The sequence below is a fragment of the Corvus cornix genome, chromosome 19 (genome assembly GCF_000738735.6).
Source record: "Corvus cornix cornix isolate S_Up_H32 chromosome 19, ASM73873v5, whole genome shotgun sequence".
Taxonomy (NCBI): domain Eukaryota; kingdom Metazoa; phylum Chordata; class Aves; order Passeriformes; family Corvidae; genus Corvus; species Corvus cornix.
Window position 1 is genome coordinate 5,847,463 of NC_046348.1, and position 26,789 is coordinate 5,874,251.

A 26,789-nucleotide genomic window follows, 5' to 3' on the forward strand; every position below is an offset into this window, starting at 1 on the left:
GGGGTTCCCTGCTGTCCCAAGGTTGTGGGGGCACCTGAGAGCCTCAGGCAGTGGCTGTGGGGCTTGAAGTTATACTTATGGCAATAACGTGTATCTTAAACTCATCACACCCTAAATATCTTGGAATTAAGTAACTGATTTAAAGCACAAGAGAGCTTTTAGAGCAGCGAAGCTGTGGCTCAGCACGGATTTCTCATTAACTCCTCAGACAGAGTATTTTCTGCAGCCCCTCTACAGAAAGCTGAATATTTGCTGCTTTCTCTTACCAAGTGAGCTCCTGCAGTGTAATATTTTTCCATCTGCATTGTCCAAACCTCTCACAGAGCTCAGGAAACATATTCCAACTTTCTCATCCACGTTTCTGTTGGATTTTCCTCCCTTTAACTGACCCTCTCGTTCTTTTCTGCTGTTCTCTCAGTTCTACAACTCATCCCCTTCCCCTTTTTCCACTAGGACACCGAAACAGCGCTCGATCCTTTTGCAGTCCTGTTCCTTCCTACTGTGAAATCCCTCATTTTTACCACTTTTCTTGTCTTCTTCACCTTTTCAAAGCGTCCTTGTCCTTACTCGGGGCTTTGACAGGAGATTGCCAACGTGTTGTGAAAACATTAAGCACTGAATTTATAACTGGAGTGAATCTTATAAATAAGATTTTGCTAACCCATGTCTGATATTACATGTGACAGGGGATATTAAACCCACATGGGACCTGTCAGCAGTGTCACTGTGTATTTAGCAAACTTCGCAGGGATTAATTGGCTTGGAGTGCACTGCTCAGCTCCTGCCCTAGTTTGTATCTAGGAAATGATGAATTCTCTCTTTATTTTTAGACCAAGCAGTCAATAACCATCTTTATAATAAGCAATGTAGAATGTAGACTAATATTTTTATAACAAAACTGGAAGTAAAACTAAATGCAAGCAGAATTCCTCAACTTAAAAACAAACATTGAAGAAAGAAGATTTCATAAAGATGCTTGGAGCTGGAGAGTTGAACTTTTTTGAGGGAAAAGCAGTGAAATAGCAATGCAAAATATACTTTTTAATGCAAACTGAAGTGCATTCTCATTGCTATCTTCTCCATTTGTTCTGGTTTGGATGTCTCTCCACTGCCCATCATCTCCTTTCAGTATTTTATCTGAAATAGAAAGATTAACCTCAAAATTCTCACCCCACAGTTAAAACTGAGGAAATTCTGAGGGAAAAGCCTCCCACTTATTTTCCTTTCTGGCAGAGAGGATGGCAAATCATTCCTACATTAATATTCCCAGCTACACCCTTTTCGAGGTGACAATGAGTACTAGAGAGTAAATTGCCAATTCTGCAGTACGGAGAAGTTTAATTAAATATATTTTAATGTTCTCAAAGAATCTGAACTTTATTTGTACTTTTGTAATCCATCAGAGTCCTTCTCTACGATTTCATTTTTTTGCTGGAAGGGTGCAATGCTTGAGGGAGTGCAGCACCGAAGGAGCTTTGGTGGCTCTGGAAGTTCACTTTTCACAATAGGACTGCGAAGGAAAAGGATGGCAGAAACTGCTACAGTGCACCTTCTTTTAAAAACATCCTTTTTTTTAGCTGTCTTTTTGCTTTGGAGAAAGAAAACAGCTCCGTGGGCTGAACGTGCCGGGCAAACGCACCGTCAGCTCGGTTGATGCGGAACCGTGCTGACATTTTTTGTTCAAAAAACCCCCCAACTTTGTTTTTAATGAATTTTTGAATGTAAAAGGCAAAAAAAAAAAAAGAAAGAAAGAAAAGAAAAGAAATAGACACCATAGGGTGCTGAGCGAAATGCTGAACACAGTAAACATCTTTCATGACAAAGAACACAAATACCCCGCAGATCTGCTGTCAATAGCAAGTCCTAGGCCCCCTGCTTTCAATAGTTAATACCGAGGCCCCTCTCTCCCCAAGCCTTAGTGGTAACAATCACAAGCCAATGCTTAAAATGTTGACATGCTAAGCACATTTGGAAAAACCCATGTCTGCATTCCCTATGGATGGTGTAGCATAACTGTCTAACACCTAAAGAGCAGCAGTTAAAGCTGAAGTGACCTCCTCACCTCACCTCCTGCCCAGCTGGTTCTCTCTTGATATTCCCTCTCTGCCTTGCATGATGTCAGTGGACGTGGAGCTGACCCATATTTGTATTTACAGCCTTACCAGGCTTCCTGTCTCCACTGGGAAATGTTTAGGAGGAGTATCTCTATTAGGAAAAAAAGCTGTTGAAAGAGGTGTCTGTGTTATGTTCATTCATCCCCAGCTGTGTCTTCATTGTGGATTGGAAAAAGCAGCATTGATTGGAAAAACGCGTCAGGAAAGTGAAATTTTGGGGAAAGGGTGAAAATAATTATAATAATTTGCTGCTGGGGGAGAGGTACAAAGAGATGTAAAGGAGAAATAAAATTATTGTGCTGAAGGTTCTGAACCCTTATCTGAAGAGAGTGGTGAGAGGCAGACAAGGGTTAGCAGATTTCTGTAACAAAACTCTAAAATTTGGTTGTCTGGAAATACCCTGTTTTCCCATGAAAACTGACATCCTTTCCCTTCTTTCAGGCGGTTTCATGTGCAGGGTTTGGGATATGGCAGAGCAGTCACAGAGCTTTTGCTGTGCCAGTTTTGGCCAACTTACAAGGCCAGTTAATCCTGACATGAAAAAGGGCAGCATCCATTGCATCCTGTGCACTGAGTCACACCAGCTGCTCTCAGTCTGCCTTTGAAGACCTCTCTCCTGGCTTTTTTTTATTCCACAGGACTCCACAATAAATGATTCTGAAGTATAAATGAATTCCTATCTTTACTACAATCCGTGTGTGATGGGGTACACGTGTCCACTGAAACTTTTTTAGGGGTTTTCAAATTAAAAGGGCTGAAAAGCTTTTGCAGTTGGCTTTTAAAATTTGCCCAGCACTTTTATATCCGGTGGTGAAAGCTCCTGGAAAACTGGGGGCTGCTCCTTGCCCACTGCCCTGGCACTGAAGACTGTTCCTAAAGCATTGAAGTTTGCTTATGTTACTCTGAATTGATTTAGGATTTGCAACACCCCAAGGAGAAGAAAAGGCTTAAAAGTGGGAGTGGAATTTTGTCTGGTTTGATTCTGGAGAAAAAAGTGGCTGGTGGGGTTTGTGCTGGAATTGCAAGGCAGAGGTTGGGGGGCACAAGTGACCCATTCAGTTCCCTAAATCCCTAAAAGGCTCTTAAATCCCTGCTGCAAGCAAGCAAATATATCTGTATGACACTCCTTAGGGAGTCAGTGGTGTTGTATTTGCATACAAAAATTTCCCCAATAAATTATGTCAAAATTAAGGAATTAATGCTTCCCTGGCCAGATAATTTTCCTTGCTGTTGCCACTAGGATTTTCAGCTGTTTGCACTCTTTGAAGTGTCACTGGTTTTACTGAGGATGAAAAGGGCTCTTGGTAAATTTAATAGCACATGGTTTAGCTGGGAAAGAGTCACGGTGACGGCTGGAAAAGACACAGACGAGTTTGATGGATCCATATTCGAGCGCTTTGAAAGACTGTTGGAGCATTACACAAGTACCTCAGCCTCGCAGTACTCCGCACAAGGTTAAAGATTTGATTTGAAAGAACTTCCGCGATACTGTTTTGCCTTTGTCACACTTAACAGGGGCTAATTGCGAATCTGTCAGACAAAAATTGATACCATTTTCTGTCTAATGTACACACAAAGAGAGCCACGGGAGAACTACTCCCATCGCCGGCATTGGTGGTTCAGTGGTAGAATTCTCGCCTGCCACGCGGGAGGCCCGGGTTCGATTCCCGGCCAATGCAGCTGCTACTTTTCCTTTTTTCCTCAGTTCCTTATTTCTCCTTCCTTTTCCGCTTCCGTTCCGGCCGCCAAATCCTCCTTCAGCTCCACCGGGTCTCGCCCCGCTGTTCCTCCGCCGTGTCCCGCTGGGCTGCGGGTGCCCGGGGGTAGCGGGAGGATCCTCGGGGAGGCCGCGCCGGGGAGGACAAGATGGAGGTGTAAGGAAGGGCCTGAGGGGGGAACGCAGGGCACGGGCGGGCCTCGGAGCCACCCTGCGTGGGCACAGCGGGCCTGCAGGGCCGGGGGTGCATCTCTGTGGGGTTTGTGTGGGGTATATCTCCATGAGGCGTGGGGGTACATCTATATGGGCCTGGGGTTTGTATAGGTATATCTGTGTGTGGTGTGAGGGGGGGACACATCCATGTGGGCCTGTGCGTGAGGGGTGTGAGGGTGCAATAAATCCATGAGGGGTTCATTGCCCCCAGCAGTGAGTTCAGGCATTCTGGTCAATATCTGAGGGGTTTATTTTCTTTAAAACTCCAGCTGAAGCAGCTGTTGGGGCGAAAGGCGGCGTGGCTCGGCATGAATCCTGCTCTCATCCCCTCCTGTCCCCTCCTGCTCCCTCTGCCCTGGGAGAGGCAAAATGGGAATTTTTCTTTTCGGGGAGAGTTATTCCCGTGAGCTCTGTGCAGGAGCTGGAAATGCTGGAGAAGGAAAAACCTGAGGGGTTTGTGCCAGCGATTGCAAACACAGTAAGAGAGTCGGAATTTTGGCTGGTCGATATTTCAGAGCTGTTACACCAGGCAGCGGTTTGTGCTTTCCTACCACGTGTTTCGGGCACAAAACTATAGGCTTTGACCTGTTTTGAAGCGTTAAAATCTCACGAGTTCTGTGGAGCTGGTTAAATTTCTAATTTTCATTTAATTTTCATTTATCTAATGAATGGGGCACTCATGGGATGTATCCCCCAAAGTCACGGAGCTCCTGCAGCCATGTAACCCAGGGATGCTTTGTTATCATTAAATCTTCTCTACTATAAGATCTTCTCTTATTAATTTATTAGCTCTAAAAAGTATTCATACTTTTGGCATTACCATGAATTTTTTTTTTTTCCTTTCTGGTGAAGTCTTACTCTCATAAAAATTAAGTGAACTGTATAGCGGACTGCTTAAAATATACATTACAATTCATTGTTCAGAATTTCTTGTTTCCTGACTGTAAAATTGGTAGCTGTGAGTCAGGACCGAAGGAAATTTTATTTCTACTGATACACAGAACTCCTTTAAACACAGGACTGCTTGAACATACCTTACAGTACCTTGCTGTGGATTCCTTTGAATCACTACTGCAAAAGTTTATCAGTTTATAATTTTGGTATTTCAGCACAACAGAATTGTTGAAGATTTGAGACTGACTCATTGGCAGGAGTGAAAAAAAAAAAAGGTATTTTTCTGAATGGCAAAGCGGTTTGGAATGAAAAAAGGAAAGCAGTTGTCTTAAATAATTTCATTCTTACCCTCAGCTTGATTCCGCAGCCTCATTTGCATGGCGATGTATTTATTCCATACGAGCCTTTCAGCCGAACAATTCCATATGTAATTCTCCCTATAGAATGTCTTTGATCCGTGGGGATTTCTGTAGGGCCCGGCTGAATGCAAACATTCTGAAGACTTGCATTTACCTAACAACAAAAGCTATATATGGTTTGTAAAACATGAATGAAAAACTAATGCGTGCCTGAGCTCACTTGCTGAAGTTTCACTCGGGTCAGCGAAATGGAAGTTGAAGTTCATCTCAGCGTATTTTAGAAGGTCCCTTTTCATTTAAAAACAATGATAGAACCTGTGGAAGTTTGTGGATGCATTTACCATTTGAAAGTGATGAACGTGACAGTTCTATTCAGACGATTCACGGTGCTTAACAACACATTGTACCTTTTTTGTTCTTTTTTTTCTTTTTCCTAAGCTGCTGCACAGACCTGAGAAAGGCCTTTTTTTTCCTTTTGTATGGAAACTTTCTGTTGTTGTGGCTACTGACTGCTCAGCAGAATGTGTTGTTCAGGGAATATAGGATGTTCTGTGGCAGTTTTTCTCCCTGTTTTTACTTTAAATATATAAATTTACAATATCCAGGAGGAATAAAGTCATGATGTGCTTGGATCTGCAGTCACCCTGCCGGCCTTGGATAAGGATTCTTGCTTAATTGCGACTGAGAAAGTGAAAAATGAGAAACTCAGCCTTGCCCTTCTAATATAGGAATAGGCACATAAAGATGGAAAGAATAAATAAAGAGAAAATGCAATAAATTGGGGTTTTTTTACTCAGTACAACACATATGAATTAAAGCCCTGTTTGTGTCTATACACACACATATGTCCATGGTACTAAAATACGGTGTGCTCTTGACTAATAAAGAAAATAGTGTGTATAATCTGAATTATTTCCCATCAGTCTTTATTTGAATAAAATCAGAGGCTTTTTTTCTAAGGAAGAAGCAAAGCAATTTGGTTTGAGTGTGTGAAATTGGGTGAGTGAGTAAAATAGGGTGGCTGAGTGGAAGGAGTGTGTTGTACAAGTGGCTTATGATTTATGGGGCAAACTGTAAATATTTATGTCATAATTCAATATTTATGTCATAATTCTACTGACAGTATGGAAAAAAATATTTTCCAGATATGGCAATTGTAGAATCACTAAAATAAGATGCCTTGGCGCTTTTACTTATTTTTTTAAAAAAAACTCTGTGTTCTTTTAGTGTCTGTGACTCAGCAAAGAAAAACTTCAAACTGTTTCATTTGGGACATAATTAACTCTTTTCATTTTTCCTTTTAGAAAAGATGCAAATGCTGCATTGCTGAGTAACTTTGAGGTAAGTTTGTCTTCATTCTGGTTTTAAAGCAGCAATTAAAAGCTGTCATCAGTCCCTTGTATAATCTTTGGAAGCTGAAAACTGGCAGTGGCAATCAGCAAAACCTGCAGGGGATTTACTCCTCCTTGCATTTGGTTGGTTTTCAAGGAAAAAAAAAAAAAAGCTTTTTAAAGAAGATTTGGAAATGGTTTTGATAGTAATGGGTACTGTGTTCCTGTATTGTGAGATTATTCCAAAGCAGGTGTTTTTCTCTCTCATTTTAAGGGAGGAAATGTTTTAACTTGAGCCAGGTAATAGAAATATTTTGCTTTGCTGATTAATGTAATTTTTGGAGCAATTTTAATAACTCACATGGTTTTGTCTGTGTTATTGTATTGCTGAAGCTGGTTTTTATTGCAGCTGTTTCATTCTATTCTGCAATAAACCTCGAGGTGTTTTATCCTGAGCTGCATCTGTCTGCAAACAGCAGAGCAGGCATCTGGTGGCTGTTAAATGGGCTTTAATGAGGACTTGGAGAGAACTCTCTTAAATTTCCTCTAAGATATAGATGATATCATGTCAGCCAAACTGGTGTTCAGTGCCTGGCTGTTAAAAACATGTGAAAAACGCAGCAAATACGGCTTTTCAGAGCACTGATTCCCTCAAACTACTGATACCTTTCCATTTACTCCACTTCCCTGTTGCAATTTCACTGGCAAAGTCAATATTCTGTAAATCAAGGGAATGCTTTGCCCAGAGAGTTCTTTCCCTGCAGTTCTTGTGGGAGCTTGGAGTTGTCCTTTTGTGTTTGTTGTCCAAGCTCACGGCCTGAGTTTGGGATTTCAGCACTGGCAGGTGTTCCTTTCTCATAGGAAGTGCAGTGTGAAGCAATTGCAGGATCTGCAGCTGATTTTAGTCGTATTTCTCACTGTCTAGAAATGTTTGGTTTCTTATTTCTCTGCACTTGTCAGTTTATAATTCCCTTGGGGCTGGATCTTGAGTGCAGCCAGGTAAACATGAGGGGATTAACAGTGAGAAGTGCTCTGTTGCTTTGCTCTGGGTTTTGACTCTGGATATACTGCAAAGCCTGAAGCAAAACATCTGAAAAAGTTTCATTCATCTGTGTAAAACAGTCACACTTTTAAAAAAACATTTTACATCCTTATTCATCACTCTGGGACCAAAACATTTTTCATTTCAGTTGCTGGTCCATCCACCAAAACAGACACACATTTTTTGTTGGTTGGCTGATAGGATTTTTCCTGTTCTTTTTTTGTTTTTTTTTATTTTTAATTGTATATAAAATATAAAATTTTATATAATTATAATAATTATAATAATTATATAAAAATAGATGTTTTATTATATTTTATGTATAAATTTTATATTCTATATTTTATACTATATTATATATAACATTGTATGTTATATAGTATAAAATCTAAATTATAAATATTTTATATTTATATAAAATATAAATATATAATATATATAATATATAACTTTTTATATATTTATTTTCTAGAAAATATAAAATGTTTATTTTTTATTTTCATTTTCCTGTTGTCATATTTTTAGGTTAAATACTCTCAGATGCTCTAAACCACTTTATTTTTTCTCTTTAGGTGTACCAGTTACTTACTGATCTCAAGCAGCAGCGTAAAGAGAGTGGCAAAACCAAGCAGAGCTCTGGGCAGCAGAATCTGAACACAATCATGTATGAGGTGAGTAGCACTGGGAAAGTCCTTTTACCCATTAGCTCAAGCTGCAATAATTCACATCCTCAGGGTTGTATATTTAATAATTTGGAATCAAATTTCCCCCAAATTTGAAATGTTTTATCTGCCACTTTTCTGTGCTCACTTTGTTGAAGTTGTAGGGTAACTGTGCTGTCAGGGAAGAGTTAGCTGCTGTTATTAAAATCTATAAAAGAGTTTCAAATCCCCTGGTTTGCAACTGTTTGGTTTTGTTAGGATTTTTTCAATTCTAAATATTCCCGCCTTTTAAGGCACAGGGCAGAACTCGCTGTCATCTGGTGAATTTATGGTATCACCTGATCTGATAATTAAGCTGATGATTTCAAAGCTGAGGCACAGATCACATGGTATTTTTTTATTAACAGAATTAATAATCCTGTCAATAGAAACTAATTAATTCCCAGCTAAAACAGATCATTTAAATTTTTTTTTTGATCCGAAGAAACGCAAAACCATGCATACAAATAACATCACTTGGATGCCAGGTTGGTAATAAACATCTCATCCCTTGCTAGGAAGGAATTCTAACATTCTGTAATACAAATACCAACATTTAAAATATCCCAAATTAGCAACTTCCCAGAGCCTTGCAGTGAGACCCATTGTGTGTGTGCTGGAGAACTGCGTGAGCAGCACCATGACTGACAGGCAGCTGAAAGCACTTTGCCTTTGCTTGCATGAGTAATTCTGTTGAGCACTGAAACTACTCATGTGGATAAGATCTGGCCTAGGCTTTGGTTTTGTTTTAGTTCTGGTTTTGTTTGAAAAAGGTACAGAGTTGTAATTCCTAAGCCTTGCATTCAACAAAATAGGGGCTTACCAAAAATCTGAATTAAATCTTCATGGAGACTGACAGTCTCTTCCTGTACCTCTGGAAAAGGGGCTGAGGAAGATCCTGTAAGTAAAATTTATCAGGATGTACCTGAAATCTTTAATTGCTTTGTTATTCTATGTGTTAAATACCTATAGGAGGCTTGGGTGTGCAACTGGTGTAAACTCTGGGTGTATTTTCTATGTTTGACTGAAAGAAAAGCAGAATTTCATCTTGCAGGATTGTCTCTGTATTTCTTCACAAGCTCCCTGCAGACTTGGATCTGTTGGCACTGAAGTAACTCCAAAGGAGCTTTGTTCTTCTGTATATTTGGCATTTTCATCGATTTGAAATTGCCAAGAAAAGATGAACCTGGAAGAGAAATTACTCCTGTGAAATAATTATATTACATGACAATATAATAATTTCATTTCAGTCATTGGTGGTGAATGACAACTTCATTTTATCTGAAAAGGTCAGACAGGGCTTATAGAAAGGAATAATAAATTATAATTATTTACAGCTCTTCATTTTGGGGTTTTATTCAAGCAACAATAAATAGGAAGATTTTAAGCCACTTCCAGTGAAAAGTCAGCTGTGAACTGGAATTTTTGTGCATTTTTTTAATCAACAGATTGATTTTTTTACTCAGGTCAGATTACATTGTGTCATGTAATTCTATTATCCACCTGCTCAATGTTGTTATTTTAAGGAAAGCAAATAAATGGAACATCTGCTGTCAAAGGCAGTTGAGGTTGGTGGGTGTTACATGTAAAAAATGGATCAAAGTTTAATTGTCTCAAGTCAGATAAACATTTTTTAATAGCACAATATCCTTGCAGATTTCGTAACAAGCCAATCTGCTTCTATCAACTTTAAATTGCCAAAAATACAGGTAAAGGATAAAAACAACCATAGATTAGAGAACTTAAAGAGAGATTTCTGGGCTGGCAGTGAGAATATCCCTGGCACTGAGCACATGAAAAGTTGGCAGAAGGGAATGTGGGTTTCAGGATGAATTGTGTTCAACTTTCCTGTGTGCTTTTAAAAGACAAAAGCCAAACAAGGAGCAAAACAAGGAAGCAAATGTCTGTCACAAACAGCAAGAGGATTTTTTTAGCAGACAAACCTAAAACCCACTCCTTCCCTGTCCTCTTCAACTTGCAATTTTGGGCTTTGAACAGCTCAAATAAAGTTGATTTCCAAACCTGAATTGATTTTCCAATTTTTCTCAATGCTGAGGAGACTTTTCCCAGTACTTGTTCCATACACAACTGGTAAAACAAGTGTGAAATAATACATATTTCCTTTCTATCCCTTGCAGACACTGAAGTACATTTCAAAAACACCCTGCAGGTACCAGAGTCCTGAGACTGTCAGAGAGTTCCTGGTAGCAATGAAAGACCATAAATTAACCAAGTAAGTGGAGCTGTGCCTTTGAACAGAAGTAAAAACTCAATTAATGCTGAAAAACTGATCCCTGTGGACAGTGTGATCATCTGATTAATGGATTTTAGGTATTTTCTGGCATTATTTAAATGCTTAGCCAAACATCTTCTCCTTTGCTCATGGATGAGTACTTCCATCTTTTCTTTATGTTCTGTTTGTCCAGGATCTCTGAGATCTACATTTCAATTACTTAAATATTGTATCAACCAACCTTCCCTCCTCCCCCAGCAGTTTCTAATGAAGCTGAACATCCACTTCTTATTTTAGGAAGTTCTGCCCGGAAAAGAAAATATTTCCTTTGCAGTTACAAGATTCCAAGGGCTTCTTTCCTCTTTGGCAGTGGTGTGAGTGCCTGTTCTTGAAGCACATCATCCTCTTGAAGCTCTGCAGAGTGGGACTGAAGCCTGATAGAAACAGAAATGGAATCAGCTGGCCGCTTGTTTGGATAGCTCTCATCACTCCTCTGGCTTTTAAAGCAGAAAAAAACCAATATTTAGCTGCTTCTAAATGACTCCTCCTTCACTTCAAAGGAGGAGTTTATGCTGGAGAGACAACTGAGAGTGGTTTTATTCCCTGCTGGGAGGACTCCCAAGGAGTTCATCCTCTAGGAAAGAGGCTTTTCATTCATTTGGCTCTGGCACAAAATGCACAGTGAGAGCATCTGGAGTGCTGCAGGGCAAGTTTTTACCCTGTGCAGAGCAGAGAAAGCAGATTGTCAGCTCTTTGTTAGACTTTCAGTGCCCCCTCTCTACACACAGTCACATCCAGCACAGCTCTGGTGCTGCTGGCATTGCACACACAGGGATGCTGCTCCTTGGGAATTTTGTCCTGGCTGTTGGAATTGTGCTTGGAGTACTTTCTTTGCCAGGTCAGTTAAGTCAGTGTTTAATCCTCCTGTAGCTCATTTTATACAGCAGGATACTCGTTTCTGTAGTGGGCAAAGTATCCTAATTATTTTCTGGAGGTATTGGAGCATGGAGAAAAGAAAATTCTCTGCAATAAAAATACTAGAGGTGTAAGGATGTGGTAATATGGCACTGAAAGTGTCTTAAAATTGGCAGCAAACTATTTCTTGAGTAGTAGTGAGCATCCTTCCCTTCTGATAATGTAAACCAGCCCTTTTTGAAGAGAAGTAAGCAGTTTAGGAGGAACCAGCGGAAGGATGTAGCACAGCAAAAAGGCAGAGTAGGATTTTTCAGAGGAGAGGGAACTGAATGAGGTAGGTGTAAAACTCACATTAAAAATTAAAGGGTTTATTTTTGTTTAAAGCTCATTTCTAAACTTCTTTCAGGTAGAATTTGACCAGGACCTGAGGGTTAATTCTTACTGTTACCACTTGAGGTACCTTGACTGCAACTGCTCCCCTGGATGGGATCTCCAAGAGTGAAATACTAAAAAATTTCAGTCATAACAGAGAAACTTCCAGCTACAAATTCTCTGTCTCCCACAGTGCTGAGCACTTTTGTAGAAGATCTACCCAAATATTCACCTTTCCACACCTGCTTGTTCAGGGAGCTGCAAAGGTTGGAATAGTTATAAGCTTTTAAATTAGCTTTTTGACTGCTTAATTTTTTATGGGTGCTCTGAGGTGCCTTTGGGTTTAGGTATCATCCTGTCTGTCCTTTTCCTGAGGCACTGAAGCAAGGGAATTATTCCCAAATCATTTCTTGTGCATAGCAGGATGAGAGTGAAGAGCCAGCCCCTGCTGTAGGTGACAAGTGTACTCTACTTATGACCTGGCAGAATTCAGGTTTGTTCTGTGAGCATCCTGTACAACTTCTACTCTGTTAATCTCGCATCTGGTAAAGAACTTCCCAACTCTGCCACGTGCTTTGCAAAATAAAACCTACAATTGTTTAGTGTGATCCAGGCACTTCTTTTTCCTGATCTTTTCCATGCAGCCCCTTGAAGCCAGACGTGCCAGGGCCCATCTGGCAGCCCCTTCACCCAAAACCACAGAGAGCACGTGGGGTGCAATTACTCTTTAAAGCACTTCATGTTAAACCACTTAAAACAGTGATGCCTCCAAGGGAATTTGGAACTACCCTTGGGTTCCTAAGCAAGGTCATTTCAACACTGCTGCTCTTGTTAAATAAATGAGACACTAAAGGCTTTGATGGTTTCCATTCTGTGGGATGGAGGTGGTGTTTAGGGATTTCATTCCAGCTATCTACCAGAGAGCTTTCTTCCCTTTGAGAGGAAGGATCTGCAGTGTTTGCTTTTCCAGGACCTTGCTTGCATGATCCCTGTAATGACCTTTCCTCCCACTAAGAGTAATGAACTCCAGTCTCTCTTTGCTGCTTCCTTTCTGGGTAAGGCACCCCAAACCGTGCTCTCTGAGCTGGTCAGACACTGTCTCTGCAGGTAGCTGATTAGATTTAAGATGTATTTGTGTTAATTGGGGTCTGTCCTCAGACAAAGCAATCTGGTTAAAGGGTCAGAAACGCCCCATCACCCCCTGCTGTTTCCCTGCCCTTTAAATTCCTTGTCATGAGTCCACCTCTAGTCAGAGGGGAAACAAATTAAGCAGCGTGTTGGTGTTCTTAATTAGGCTCAGCCTATTTCCTAAGACGGGAGCTTTGGAGATCAGAAGGATTTGCAGCTTCGCCTGTGGGCTGTGACATTCCCTGCTCAGCCTGTGATTGCTGCCCTCAGCACTAGGTTGTGCTCGTGGATGGGAGAATCCCCAGCTGGGAAGAGAGAGCAGCCAGGGAAACAGCGGGAATTGAGGCACAGCAGAGCTTTGAATCAAGGGAATTCTTATTTTTCCTTCCACAACCCTGCAGGATGTCAGGCTGCAAATGGTGTCCCTGCTCCAGTGAGAGGGCTGATAATAAAATGCTGGGAAATCCTGCAGTTCCTGGAAAATCACCTCAAATCCTTCTGTTCTCACTGATATTTGCCACTCAAAATAACAGGTTAACAGAGCAGCATCCATTTAGTGATGGATTTGTCTCATTAGTGTTCCAGACAAAAAAACAAAAGCTTCCTAAAAAGCAGATTTTAAAAATAAACACCAATGTGTGCAAACAAATCTTCCAGAGTCATTTCAGAGAGCTGCCTGCTAAATGGAGCAAATTCAAAGCCATCTAAACAGATATTTCACTGATACAATTAAGGTGTGGTAAAAGAGCTTTTCCCATAACTTTTCATCATTATTTTGGTAAAATTGAAACTGTAGAACTGAGAAATTTTTAGAGCTAAAGCTCTGAACCCACATAATGAATTTTATTATTACCTTGTTGAGGCCTCAAGCTTTGGCTAAAGCTCCAGTTCAGTGAGCCATGTTGTACTTGGAAATAGAGTTTGCCACTAGCAGCTAATTTTCCAGTTTTAGTGCCTGGAATGGCTTCATATTTTGTAAGATATAGTGAATTGCATTGCATGAAAAGAACATTTATTAAGCTGGAGCTCTGTAATTATGGTTAAATAAAAAAAATAAAATACTTGTTCTCCTTCCTGTTACTGATAGCCTATCTTGGATCTAATTTTGGAATGACCAAATTTCCAATCACTGCATATTATTATAAATTTTTAAAAACTGGACAAGAACATTGCCCTTTTTGTCTTGAAATCAACACAGTCGAGGAAGTGTTGAGCTGAAAATCTTCAGTGCTTTTAGAAAGTATTTTCCCTCATGACTGCCAAGAACTACAGCAGATACAAACCTCTGCAATATGAAAGGCTGAAGGATTTGCTTTGTAATTTTTGTCTCCTCCAGAGCTTTCAAAATGAATATTCGACAGCAAGTCAGGATGGTGCTCATTGAACAACAGCATCATTTAAGAGATTTTAAAAAGATTATTCCAGCTTTTCCAGTGGGAATCCCTGTGGAGAATCACAGCACCCACTGTGATTTCCCACTTTGGGAAAATCCTCCCTCAGCCAGACCCCGTGCTCAGGATTCAGACATCAAACACGAGTTGCCATGGTTGATTCAGGACTATGGGATTTATATTTCCAGCAGGAATAAAGCCCCTGCTTATGTGTCCAGCTGTTACTTCATGGTTTTCCTAGCAACTCTCAAACATCCATTCCTGAGGATAAATTTGCCTCTGCACAGATGTTTGAAGGGTTTTTTTAGCTCTCAGTGCTGGATCTTGGCACTGTTCTCTCCTTACCCAGACCTCTGGCTGGAAAAACACTCTGGGAGTTCAGTAGATTAAAAAATGGGCAATACCAACACACCTATGAGATTTTGGTTAAAATATAAACTGCCAAAATTTGCTCAGTGATAATAGAGAATAGTGCATTTTGTCTGAATTTCCACAAGAGCATGGAACTATTTGTGTTATTTTTAAGAATGGATGTATCAATGTAGGAATGTGCTGTCTGTTCTGTCTGCTCTGGTGTGATCTTGAACACAATCCACTGGTGGTTTTTGTCTTGCAGATCTGTTTTTTAGGATTTTTAGGATGTAACTCAACATCTTCACCTCCTCCAACACTCTCCCCTCATACAGACCTCAGACTCATTTTCCTCCCCTGTAACAGCACACATTTTTGTCCCCAGGAGCCTGAGCCTTGTGTGTGTCCCCAAACGTATCCAGAGTGTTTTTCCCTCCGCTGGAAAAGCTGCTCTTGGCTCCAGCTGAGTCTCAGAGCTGCAGGATGTGGGCTGCAGGCTCAGCCCCACAGCATTAATTACCATTTTGGGATTTCTCACCGGGCAGGTCCTGTACAAGTCTGCAGCACGGACCATTAACTCTGATTAGTGGAATCTTGCTTTTATGTGAGAAAATTGCTTTCAACTGTCACTCATCTTTTGGATGGATTCTTCTCTTGAATGAGCAGCTTTCGTGTTCCAAACTGTTACCAAAATTCAGGCAGAGCAGGGAAAATTCAGATGCTGAAGTTTGGGGGCAATGAAGCTGAAAATGTTCTTCACCTTCAGTTTGGATGAATGGGACAGTTCCCCTTTTTATTTAACAAGCATCAGTGTGCCATGCATGCTGTAGAAAGTGTCAAGATGAATTCATGGGAGCTGGAAAAAGTTAATTTTACTTTTTAGATTTAATGGAGCATGAACTAAATTCAGGCTTATGTGTGTGCCCATGCCAAACACTGCAGTCAGGGCTGATCCTAATGCATGGTTGCCTTGCTTAAAGCTAATCTCTGATGAAATTGTGGTTATTCAGGTTTTAATTTGTGTATGTGCTGTCAGGAAATTCCAGGTACACAGAGAGCTTGGTCCTAGCAGTCCATTTTTGGGATCAGACACAGAGAGCCTGGTCCTAGCTGTTAATTTTTGGGATCAGTATTAAAAAGGTGCAGTGGGTACAGAGCTCCAACTCAAACCACTGCCTTCTGCTGAGGGCTGAGCAATGCAGTTTGCTATTAAATGAAATTTAGAGACATTTTGTGAGTGTTTGTTTCAAGGGGATGCATTGCTTACCTCATAATTCCATATTAACATCTCTAAAGATCATTATGTTGGAGTGTTAATTAGTGCTCGCACTGCACAAGCAGCTCTAGATGAAATATGGCATTTATGCAGCTTCTGGGGATTTTCTTTTTGCACCCTGCTGCTTGTTCTTTTGTGATGTTCTGCATCATTTTCCAGTAGGGAGCTTTGCTGATCAAAACCAGGCATGAAATCCTTCAGCTGACAGTTTGAACGTGTTAATCACTTGTAAGTTGTCTCTCATTCTTCTGTACACATTTTTAAAAACTTCAAATACCCTGAAATGATGTTTTTAGGATCTGTTTGGCCTGATGTAAAATTTCTGTCTATTCCCTAATGAGTTAGAGTGATGTTAATGGCTTATAAGCAAAAAGTCTTGGAGAGGTGACCTTTTTTTTTACTGTGCCCTCTATTTCTTCAGGAAACAGGAGCAGTTTCACTAATTGATTGTTTTAGTCACAGTGTGTAATTGTTGATAATTTACTTCTGCTTGCTGCTGGGCCAGTAATCTTCCTGTGATAAACACAGCTCTACCTGCTTTAAAATAGCTCTGGATAAATCAGGTTTGCATTCTTTAGCTCAGCAACGAAATGGCTTTGCTGTTTGATCCTCTTTATTTGGCTCTGGAGTTTTGCTGGCAGGGAATTTCAAGGATATTACTTTGAAAAGAAGAAGATGAGGAAATTTATTTAGTAAAAGTCAAATTTGCTTTATCTGGAGGAGCAGTGGAGCTGTAGGATTGGGATGTGTCTTTGCTACAAAAGAGAAGAAGGAGTTGTTTGAGAAGGCTCTGATCTCAGAAGTGGCAGTGCAAGAGAAATTTGGGTAAAATATGAATTCATCACACAGTCTGGCTTTGTAAGAAGGGCTGGGGGAAGAGGAGGAGGGAGGTTTTTACAAGGAGGATCCTCAGAGAAGCTGTTTGAGAGCTCTGGAAAATGAGGCACCAATACTTGCTTGGCCAGGGAGCAAAGCAAAGAACACTGAAAGTAGCACTGCTGTGCCTCCAGCAGGCACCAAAGCAGGGAATTTCCCAGCTCTGGAGGAGAAACCATTAAATCTGTCACACATCCAGCTGAATTGGCCAGATTTTTGTACAGTAAAGAGGTAATTTAATATTCTTTACTCAGCTTGCATGGCAGTGCTGCCTTTAGCTTCACTTTGACACGAGTGAGTTTTCTGTCTTATCGATTCCTTAAATCACCTGCTTTCCACGTAAAGGATTTGAATGCTCATCTCCTGTCATTGTTGAGGTTATTTTCCTGTTTTTTATGACAATGGGAGATGGCAGCAGTTAGAAACACCTCATCTTTCTGCCAGTAAAGCAGCCAGCAGTGCTCTGAGTTCAGAGCTCAATCCAGCCGTGCTCTCCAGAGCCTCATGTTGTAAACAGCAAATAGATCCGAGTGATTAACTTGGGAAAACAGAGGAGGTGTGTTCCCTGCTTCCCTTCACCAGTGGAAACATATTTTGGCTCTCCAAAAGCAGAGAAATCGAATAATAAATAAACAAATAGGAGCATTTCTTGGAGCTTTCTGTTAGGAATTGTTAATATCTCACAAATGCTGTGTTGAAAATTGACAAGCTTTTCTTCTGAAGCTGAAAGTCACGATTAAAATGGACATTTTAGCTGGACCATCCAGCAGGCAGCGGCAGTGGCCATTTGAAATGAAATTATATCTCTGAGGTATCTCCAGACGCACAGAAATCGTTGGTTGTAAACATGGAGTGATCTGTGTTCTCTTAAAAGCTGTGAGGTTGCCTTTTTAAACAACCCCCAGGGGAAAACCCATCAGAATCAGCTTAAATACACTTTAAAGATGCCCTATAAACAGTAATAAATTCCAAGCTTTGATTTTGCACGTTGCAGTTCCCTGCTGTAGCTTTGTATTTGCAGTGGGCTAAAAGGATGAACAAGTGGCTGCCATTGGATGGGGTTGTAACTCCTTAGGTATGAAAATTGTTCTTGTGGCTGTGTGTTCATAGCAGAAGTTTTTGATCTCTCCTAAGTTGTTCAACATTTCTGCACAGCATTAACAAAGCAGCAGTTAATTAATGCTTGCACAGTAACGATCTAAGTGTCTCTGCTTGCCACCTTGGGCTGGAGGTGGCAACAGCAGCGTGGCTAAACACAGGAAAGTACCCAGAATATTAAAATATGCAAATCATGGCCATTGAGCTACACTGCAAACCCAGTCAGGGTTATTCCTGGCAGTGACATTTCATCCCTAAGTTATCAGGAATGTGTTTGCATCACTCCAGGCATTTGAGGGGATCCTCAAACCACTCACTAATGTGGATTGTCTTACCCTGTGCTTTTACCCAGGGCAGAAAAGCTGCAGCTGCTGAACCACAGGCCTGTGACTGCAGTGGAAATCCAGCTGGTGAGTAACAATGCCTGTGCCTGTTCAAAGCTTAACTGGAAGCAGCTTTAACCTTGGAGATCAATTGAATAATTGCTTTCTCATGGCCAGTGATTGAATGTATCCCTTTATGCACATTTTACATCCACGGTTTCAAATCCATTCAGTTTCCTGTCAGAGCCCTCCTCAGAGTCCTCTCAGACAGATTCTCCCCCTCTGATTGCTTCAGTGTCACACATTTAAACTGCCCAAAGCAGTCATTAAAGGTGATTTATTAAAGTATTGCAAATAAGAATGTATTTAATCTTTTTGCTGCTGCAGCTCTGTGATGGAATACTTCATTTTTTGACATTTTCCCTGATTGTTGTGATGGCAGGGTTACACGAAAGTCAAAAATTCTAAAAAGAAGTGAGCAGTGATGCAGAATGAAAAATGGCTATAAAGAGACTTTTTGATGGAAAGTAGCCATTGTCAATCTAAGAATAATTCAGATATAAAGAGGGATTGTCACTACATAGAAATAGGTGCTTACATTCTCTCAAATATCTCCTCAGGAATACAAACCCCTGTGGTAATAAAGAGATTGTTATAATCAGGATATTATTTCAAGAAAGATCTCTTGCATTAAGAACATCTGGTTGCAATCTTCCCCTGAAGTCAAGCTGAGGAGGAACAGGATCATATTTGGCTGCAAAAAAAGGGAAGGATTAAAGAGGGACCAGTAGGACAATTTTTCTTCTGTCACCAAGGAGCAGAGATTAAAATGCTGAAGGCATCTCAGAAGAATGATTCCAGCTGAGGAATTAATGCTGTGTTTTGTGGCTGAGGAGATCAATGTCCATCAGCAGCCCAAGCAGGAGCTTTAAGGCTTTAAGTTAGAAGCCATGATTTGGAGCCTGTCTCACACCTTTGTTAGCTTCATGTGCTCAGACAGATTTATTTTATTGCCATCTGCAGGGTTTTCTTCCCTTCTTTAAATGCAATCATCTCTTGGGCTCTCAGGTGACTGCATGGCTTTGCTTGTCTCTTCCCTCCTGTCCTACCTGGTTCATTGTTACCCTACCTACCCATGAAATATTGAAAATAGTTTGCTCCCATGTCATGTTTGAAGAAAATTGAGAATTTGGGGCCTTTCTATCAGGTGTCTGTAGAGTGTCATACTTTAGATATTCCAAGTTCTATAGCATCAAAGTTAAATAAAACTAATTGCTGAATCTTAGAGAACACAGACACAAGATTTGAGTTCAGTGTCAATTCATTATTGATCCAAACCCTTCTCTGATGATCTAAAACAACTTGTGAAAAATGTAATATTTGTACCTTGGGGGCTTAGCCTGAATTTGTATCTTCATGGAAATACTGGGGATGCAGCTGCTCCTGTTCCACTGTGATTCCCCTGTAATTCCCAGGGCAAGTTTCCCCCAGATCAGTATCCAGTGGTGTGAGTTGCCTGGATTGTTAACACTGGGTCAGATGAACCCTCCCCAAAATCGCAGCACATCTGAAAGTGCTTCCATCAAAGCCTTTGGAGCTCAGGGGCTGCTGGGGAACGGCAGGTTGGTGTTGTTACTGAAATCCAGAGCCTGGGAGAAGCAAGGTGATAATTCTGCTGTTCAATTGCTGGCTTGGATCCTTCTTTTGATGAGGACAGAGGTTGTAGCAATCACTGAACACACAAAATCTGCCTTCTCTGGGTATAAAATAACACAGAGGTCACCCACACACAGATTTGCTGCAGGAGAGTCCATTCCCTGCAGCTGATGGATGAGACACAACCTGCTGAGAAGTGAATTTTGGCTCTAAAATGGCCTTGATTCTCTTCTCACTGAACTTGCCCCTGCCTCTCCAAAGCTTTGAGTGGCTGCTGGACCTGAATCAGAAATAAATGATGGGGGAAACTTCTGAGCAGTTTCTGGAATGGGGCACATCAGTCTTCTTTTTCAGAAAGCTTTAAACAAAATGCCAGACGAGTCAAAGCTGTCTCTCACTTGCTCAGTTTTGATGTCTCAAACTTTAACTCAGTGCAGCCTGACCACAGAATGGAGTCTGATTTACCTGACAGGCTCATGGGAGAGGATAATTATAGTTATTGCTGCTTTTTGCCTTTCCAACTTTTTAGTTTTTTTACTCTGCCTCTACTAAAATTCTGTATTTTTTTTTATTCCCTATTTTTAGCTGTATGCAAACAATAAATCCATTTTGATAACGTTATTTTGCAGCTAAAAAAGCAAATTTCTGTTGTGATCTTTTGATATCAAGGTCTTTTGTAAGCCTTAATGCATAAATTGCTGCCATTGTCCATCTTTGTCTTTTCCAGCCTCTGTGCCAGGATTTATTTTCCAACAACAATAGCAACAAAAGGAGCATGAAATTCAAATTCCTACCCCACAGGGTAAATCACTGTACACATTGCAGCTATCTTGACCTCCTGTTTTAATCTTTAACATATGTTGGGCCTGGCTCAGTGATTCCCAAAAGGAGGAAATAAAAAGTGAGGGATTTTCATGTCTCCATGAGAGTGGTTCAGCTTTACTTGATGCTGGTGGGCTTGAAGATGAAGCATCATCTTTTTTAAGAAACAAATTACTCCACATTTTTCTCTCTGAGTGGAAAAGCAGATCTGAATTTTGTGCTTTTTAAAGCTGTATTTCCACCTTGGAGAGTTTCATTCCTGTGTGCATAACCAGGCTGGCACGTTGGCTTTTATTGGAAAATAATAACGGGAAGTATTTTGGAAAACAGAAGATCTTAAGAGGCTTTAAACATTTTATTTTCTCAACAATGTATTTTGCCTTCCCCTTGTTAATTATCTCTGAGGGACATGAATCCAATCATTCAGTCTTTTATTTCTTTTCTTTTTAATGTGCTTTTTTCCTATTAGTGTGGTGGGGCTGAGCAATTTCAAATCACTGCTTAAAAGAGGAAATAACAGTGATTTTCTTATCAAACATCTCCCTCCCACACTGGAGTTAAATTATGTGCTTGATTGCTTTGGAGATGATCAGAGCCCCCATTTCCTTTATTACTGATTATTTTTAAATGGAATTCTTAGCTTATTATTCAAATAAACAACAGCTTTTAACCCACAGGTTCTTCTGTGATGCTGAGGTTTGTTCCCCACCAAATATTGAGAGAATTTCTCAATTCTTTCAGGACTTTTGGGGGTTCTTCAATGTGGCTTTATTTATTCTTCATTCTTTATTTATTGTTCTGTCTCTGGAGACTAAACCAAATAAACATTAGCATGAAAGCAGCACAGAGAGGAGGATGAGGTCTCTTAAATTCTGCTTTTATTTGGGTAAGCACTAAAGACAAGGTATGGCTTGAATTAAGGATGTTTGTCCTTGTTTCACTGGGTAAAAAAAGGAATTTAGACAATCCTGAGTGTCTGTGGGGACAGATTTGGTGCTCACATTTGTCCATGGCACTACGAACATAGATTTGCACCTTAATTTATGAATAACCACTTTGATCCCCAGGATTATCTTCACAGGCTGGCTGTTAATTTCTGAAAATTAAATTTGAGCTGCGGGGGGAACATGCTGCTTTTAGTTTGAGCTGGGAGAATTTGATGCCAATTAATTGATAAAGTTTTGCTGATTCTTTCTTTGATTAGATATAGAGCATTGTGGCAACGAAATGGGAGCATTTATGAATCTGTTGCAATGGAAATGGAGTAACAAACTGCTCTAATTTGGGTGAAATACAAATGATTAGAGAGGCCTGAGCTGAGGGAATTATCCTGCCCACATTTCACAGATAACACACACTCTCTGTGTTTATGAAGGACATTGATGTGCTGCAGCAATTTTTCCTAAACCCCTGGAGTTATTTTGGGATAGCACAGCCTTGAATGCTGAAAAGCAGCCGTGACTTGGGAATTATTTAGGACATCAGGGGGCTTTTAATGCATAAATGATATTTCTGTCACACTGCCCTCACCCAAATCTCCAGATACTGAGGGCCAGCAGCACTTTGCTCAGAAATACCCCGAACTTTTCACATGGCACCATCTGTGAGGGGAATTTATTCCCATTTGGGCTGTGTGGCACTGCCAGCATCAACATCTGAGCTCATCCACTCCGCTCAAATATTTGCATTTTTGTTTTCTTTACTATAAACTTTGCATTCCTGGCTGCTTATGGGCTGAGTCTGGCTCTTGAGCAGTTTCAGCCGAGTGCAAGGCGTTTTGCTGGAGATTTTCTCCAAGATTGGTGAAATTGCTGCTGGAAAAGGAGGTACTTGGAATACAATTGGGGGGGTTTTGCCTCGTAGGCTTCTTCTTGCACCTCCTTTCTCTTCTCAGCACCATATTTCTTAGTGCTATCAGCATCAGAAGTATTTTGTCTCACAGTTATAAATCAGGAGGCTGTGAGAACAGCTGTTGAATGTAGAATGAGCCTCTGAGTGACCTGCTCTTCCCCCCGAGATCTGTTTTCTTTTAGGACAGTTTCATTTGCCTCTTTATCTGCATGCTGTCTGTGCCTCATTCTTGAATTTTCCCTTTTGGCTCGTTGCTTTGCTGCTTCCTCACTGCTTATGTTTTCATAAATCAGGCTCAGGCTGGTTTTCACTTCCTGGAAGAGTGAAAAAAATTGATTTTCACAGTTTGTGCTTTTGATCCTTTAAAATCTTGAATAACATCACAACAAAATAAGGCTGAAGCATCAACTTGACTAAGAAGCTGTCTGTCCATCCTGCTAAATGTTGATTTGTGTCTGTTAGTGTGTGAGCTCCTGGAGAGGCACCAAGACGTGGATTTGCTGGAGCAGTTGAAGGAATTCCCATGTCCCTCTGGATCTGTCAGCAGAAGGGAATTTGGAGTTCCACCCCCTCCTCAGTGCAGGCATCTCCCTTTAAAGACGCTTTTCACGACGTTTTAATGAGACAGCACTTACAGCACCAGAGCATCTGAAACACCAGAGATGATTTCCTTTCATCAGCTTTGTGCTCAAGTGGAATTTCTGGGGCTGCCAGAGCAACCCCCGGAGCTGCAGTGTCTGTCCCTGCAGTTTGTCAGCCTCGTGCTCTGCCAGAAAAATTGACATCAGTGAGGTTGTTCATACTGGGAGTTGGGGCATTACTCATTGGGAGTCACTGGGGAGCAGCGAAGAAAACAGGGATTAGACTTGTTCTGCCTTAAATTCTGAAGTTGCTAAGAGCTGGTGCTGATCTAGAACTCCCTGGTTTTTATTTGCCAGCACCTAAGGGAGAAGGTGGAGGGGAAAAAAGGGAGAGGAGATACAGATATAGATAAAATGGGAAGAGGGTTGGACTTTATGTCATGCCATAAATCAAATCTAAACAAGGCCAAGTGCCATTTTTCTGAGGGATGGTAACAAATGTGGTTCAGTCATCCTACCTGGAGGCATATTCCCTGTCCAAAGCACCTGGGTTGGTTCTTTGTACAGCTGCTGCTCCTACAGCACCCACCCCACCTTTAAAACCCAGTATAACAAGAATGAATAACCCCATAATCCAGTCTGAAAGCCAGGCTGATAATCCTCTCTGAAATTTAATAGCAAAGGTCATCTGGAGAGGAGTGATTTGTCAGCAGCGATGGCACCAAGGAGTGGGTGGAGCAGATTTTATCATGGAATCACACAATCCCAAAATAGTTTGGGCTGGGAGAGACCTGAAAGAACATTTAGTTCCATCCCCCCTGCCAGGGACAGGGACAACTTCCACACTTTGTGGTGTGATGCTGATGCTCCAAGGTGTGCTGAGATGATTCCCTGTGGGAATTGCCTGGCAGGAGTCAGCTGCCAGCCCTGCAGGGGTTCTTCCACCCAGGGCAGGAGGATTTTGACTGTGTTTGAGCACAGGGTGTGCAGAGGAGCAGCTGCTGGGAACCAGAGCCAGGGCTGCTGTTCAAGCCAGTATCCTACAGTAGTTGTTGAGCTAACAGTGCTTGGAAAGCCACTCCACAGGGAATTTCATCCTTTGATGGGAATAGTCCCCAGAAAGTCGTTTGCAAATGGAAATTCACTGTCTGCCTTTTGCTGAGGAGTGGATTCTCTCTGTGTGTGCTTCCACGCCAGGATCTGTGGATGACTCTGATGAAAGATGATCAGATTGTGCAAAGAGGGCTCAGAGGACTCCAAAGAAAAACAGAAATTAACTGAATGTCCCACTCTGCTTTTCAGAAGGCAAGAGGCATCTGAAGAGCTGGCAATTCACAGCTAGAGCTGATTAAACCTGCACTGACTTGGAACCAGCATTAATATAAATCACTGCTCTTCAAAGGCCATTTTCAAGGACTTGGTATAAAAAAAGAAAACTCAAACCCCACAATCCTAATTGGTTTCATTTCTGTTTGAAGAGTTCTTCTGACTTGCTTTTCCAGTCCTCTGACAAGCTTTTTTTCCTTTTAACAGCTGCCTATAAATTAGGGCAGTTGTTTCACTGGTAGCAGTGATGTAAAAGTTGCCACAGCTCCACAGTGGGAGTACATCCCTAATTAATCTTCTGGAATCATGGAGCTGATTCATGACAGTGTTTTTTGTTTTGCTCAGAGCTTTTAAATGTCTTTATATCCTGGAATCTCCCAATCCAAGCAGATTCGAGTGGAGTACAGCTCCTGTAGGATGAGGTGGTTTCTTTTATGAGCTGATTATTTCCAGTGTAGGTGCTGGATGAGATGCCAAGATTCCGGGAACCTCTCTCAGGGTATCCCATGAAAACACAGAAACTTGGGGAAAGAAGGTCTGGAAGGCGGGGCTGCATCTGAGCTGTAGGAAAAGCCAGGCTCAGGACATGGTTGAGAGAGGCTTTAGGATAAGGCAGGCTGTTCCCACTGTGATGTTTTCCTTGCTGTAAAGAAAGCAGGATCTCATTACAGAGTGCCAATTGTCGTGGTTAACAATGGAGTTCTTTCTTTTTTTCAAAATACTGCAAGAGCTCTGCTTTGTAAAATGCTTTTGTGATGAGCTCAGGCTGTGTCTTGACAAAGTCTTCCCCACTGAGTTGAGTCCTTCTCTCTGAGGGAGCAAGTGTGGATTTAATGATGCCAATGGGGGTTGTTTTTGACCTGCAGATGGTGGAAGAAAGCGAGGAGAGGCTGACAGAGGAGCAGATCGAGTCACTCCTCCAGACAGTCACCAGCATTCTGCCAGGGGATCCAGAGGAACAGCAGAGAGACTCAGCAATGGCAACAGAAGACAAAGGTGACCAGGCATAGGAGGCACCTGGCAGCAGTTTCAGAAGAGAACCAACTGATACCAGTCTGGGTTTGATACCAGTTCAATCCTGTGTTGGACATAACTGTAAAATATATTCAAATTTTTATGACTTGGAGGTGATGAGGGAACCAACTGTTCACAAGCAAGCAGGGAAAAGGACATTATTGTTTGGGTGTTTTGTCATAAACAGGGGTGACAGTGCCAGAGTTTGCAGTGGAGCAGCCTGAGGAGTGCTGGGGCTCAGCATCTTTTGGGATTTTTCCATTTCCCGTGGAAGGACAGCTGGACATTTGAATAGGCAGTGTTTGAATCAGCATAGCAGTGCTGCAGTGGGAATTCCTTTCAGAAGCTTTGCAATTGCCCAAGTGCCTTCCAGAGCAGGAGCTGCCATGCAAAGCAAATTTTTGGGGCCCTTTGCAGAGCTGAGCACAGGCAGGGATGTACAGGAGCTGCTTAGGGTCTGGCCAGGCACTCCCAAATCGTGGCATCCTGGAATTGAGAGGATCTGAGGGAGGGCAATTTAAGGATGTCTGACAGTCCCTCCTCAAGAAAAGAAATCCAGATCACCCAGCAAATTGCACTGAATTCAGAGGGGTTGAAGCTGTGAAATCAAAGCTCAGCAGAATATTGAGGTGTCTCTTTTCCCTCTGAACATTTATTCCAGTATTTACACACAGACAAGGCACTCCTGTGATGGAGGAATAAATGAGCCAACACTGAGCCCCTAATCTGGTTTGGAAAAACAAGAGTCAGTCCTGGATGAAGCAGAATTTCCTGAGCTTTTTTGTCTGATTAAGGATTTCAGGATCAAGTATTTCATGTTGAAAGCCTTGGTGATTATAATAAATCATTTGTGTGTGAGTATCCACACACAGTCAGCCACTGGTTTCTGTTGTGGCTGCAGACCATTCTTTTATAATTATGATGATGTACTGGAAATAGAAATAAAGTTTTAAGTACATCCTGGGAGTTTCGTGACTTACAGGCAAGATGAAGTCAGAATATCTGACTTTTCCCTCCCTCCTCAGCTCTGTCATGGGTTTATTTTATGTTTTTATGCAAAGAGTTTATGCTTTCTGAGCTTTAGTTGTGTGGTGTATGAAAGGGACTGATAAATTCCAGTGTCTGGGGAATTTGTCACACTCATTTTCATGGTGTTTAAGCTTCTTTGATGCGTGGAGAGGAAAGAAAACTATTGGAAAAATATA

General features: G+C 41.2%; 1 protein-coding gene and 1 non-coding gene across 3 annotated transcripts; both read left to right on the top strand.

Moving 5' to 3' along the window:
- The first annotated feature begins 3,722 nt into the window (after window positions 1–3,722).
- Window positions 3,723–3,793, top strand: TRNAG-GCC. The gene has a single exon. It is a non-coding gene; the product is annotated as a tRNA-Gly (tRNA).
- On the top strand, window positions 3,769–26,542 carry LOC104691217 (CGRP receptor component). 2 transcript variants are annotated; one of them, XM_039563054.1, is made up of 7 exons: window positions 3,769–3,988; window positions 5,154–5,213; window positions 6,602–6,638; window positions 8,243–8,341; window positions 10,510–10,604; window positions 18,364–18,421; window positions 25,437–26,542. In XM_039563054.1, the coding sequence occupies exons 4-7, from the start codon at window positions 8,333–8,335 to the stop codon at window positions 25,578–25,580; spliced, it is 306 nt and encodes a 101-aa protein (XP_039418988.1). In that variant the 5' UTR covers window positions 3,769–3,988; window positions 5,154–5,213; window positions 6,602–6,638; window positions 8,243–8,332; the 3' UTR covers window positions 25,581–26,542. The 2 variants fall into 2 exon arrangements, with proteins under 2 accessions (XP_039418988.1, XP_039418987.1); XM_039563053.1 differs by lacking the exon at window positions 5,154–5,213.
- Window positions 26,543–26,789: the final 247 nt, after the last annotated feature.

What these genes read in the sequence shown, in the direction of transcription:
- LOC104691217 (XM_039563053.1), top strand. An exon ending in CATTGCTGAGTAACTTTGAG is followed by an intron (nt 6,639 to 8,242) that starts GTAAGTTTGTCT and finishes TTTTCTCTTTAG; the next exon opens with GTGTACCAGTTACTTACTGA. An exon ending in TGAACACAATCATGTATGAG is followed by an intron (nt 8,342 to 10,509) that starts GTGAGTAGCACT and finishes TATCCCTTGCAG; the next exon opens with ACACTGAAGTACATTTCAAA.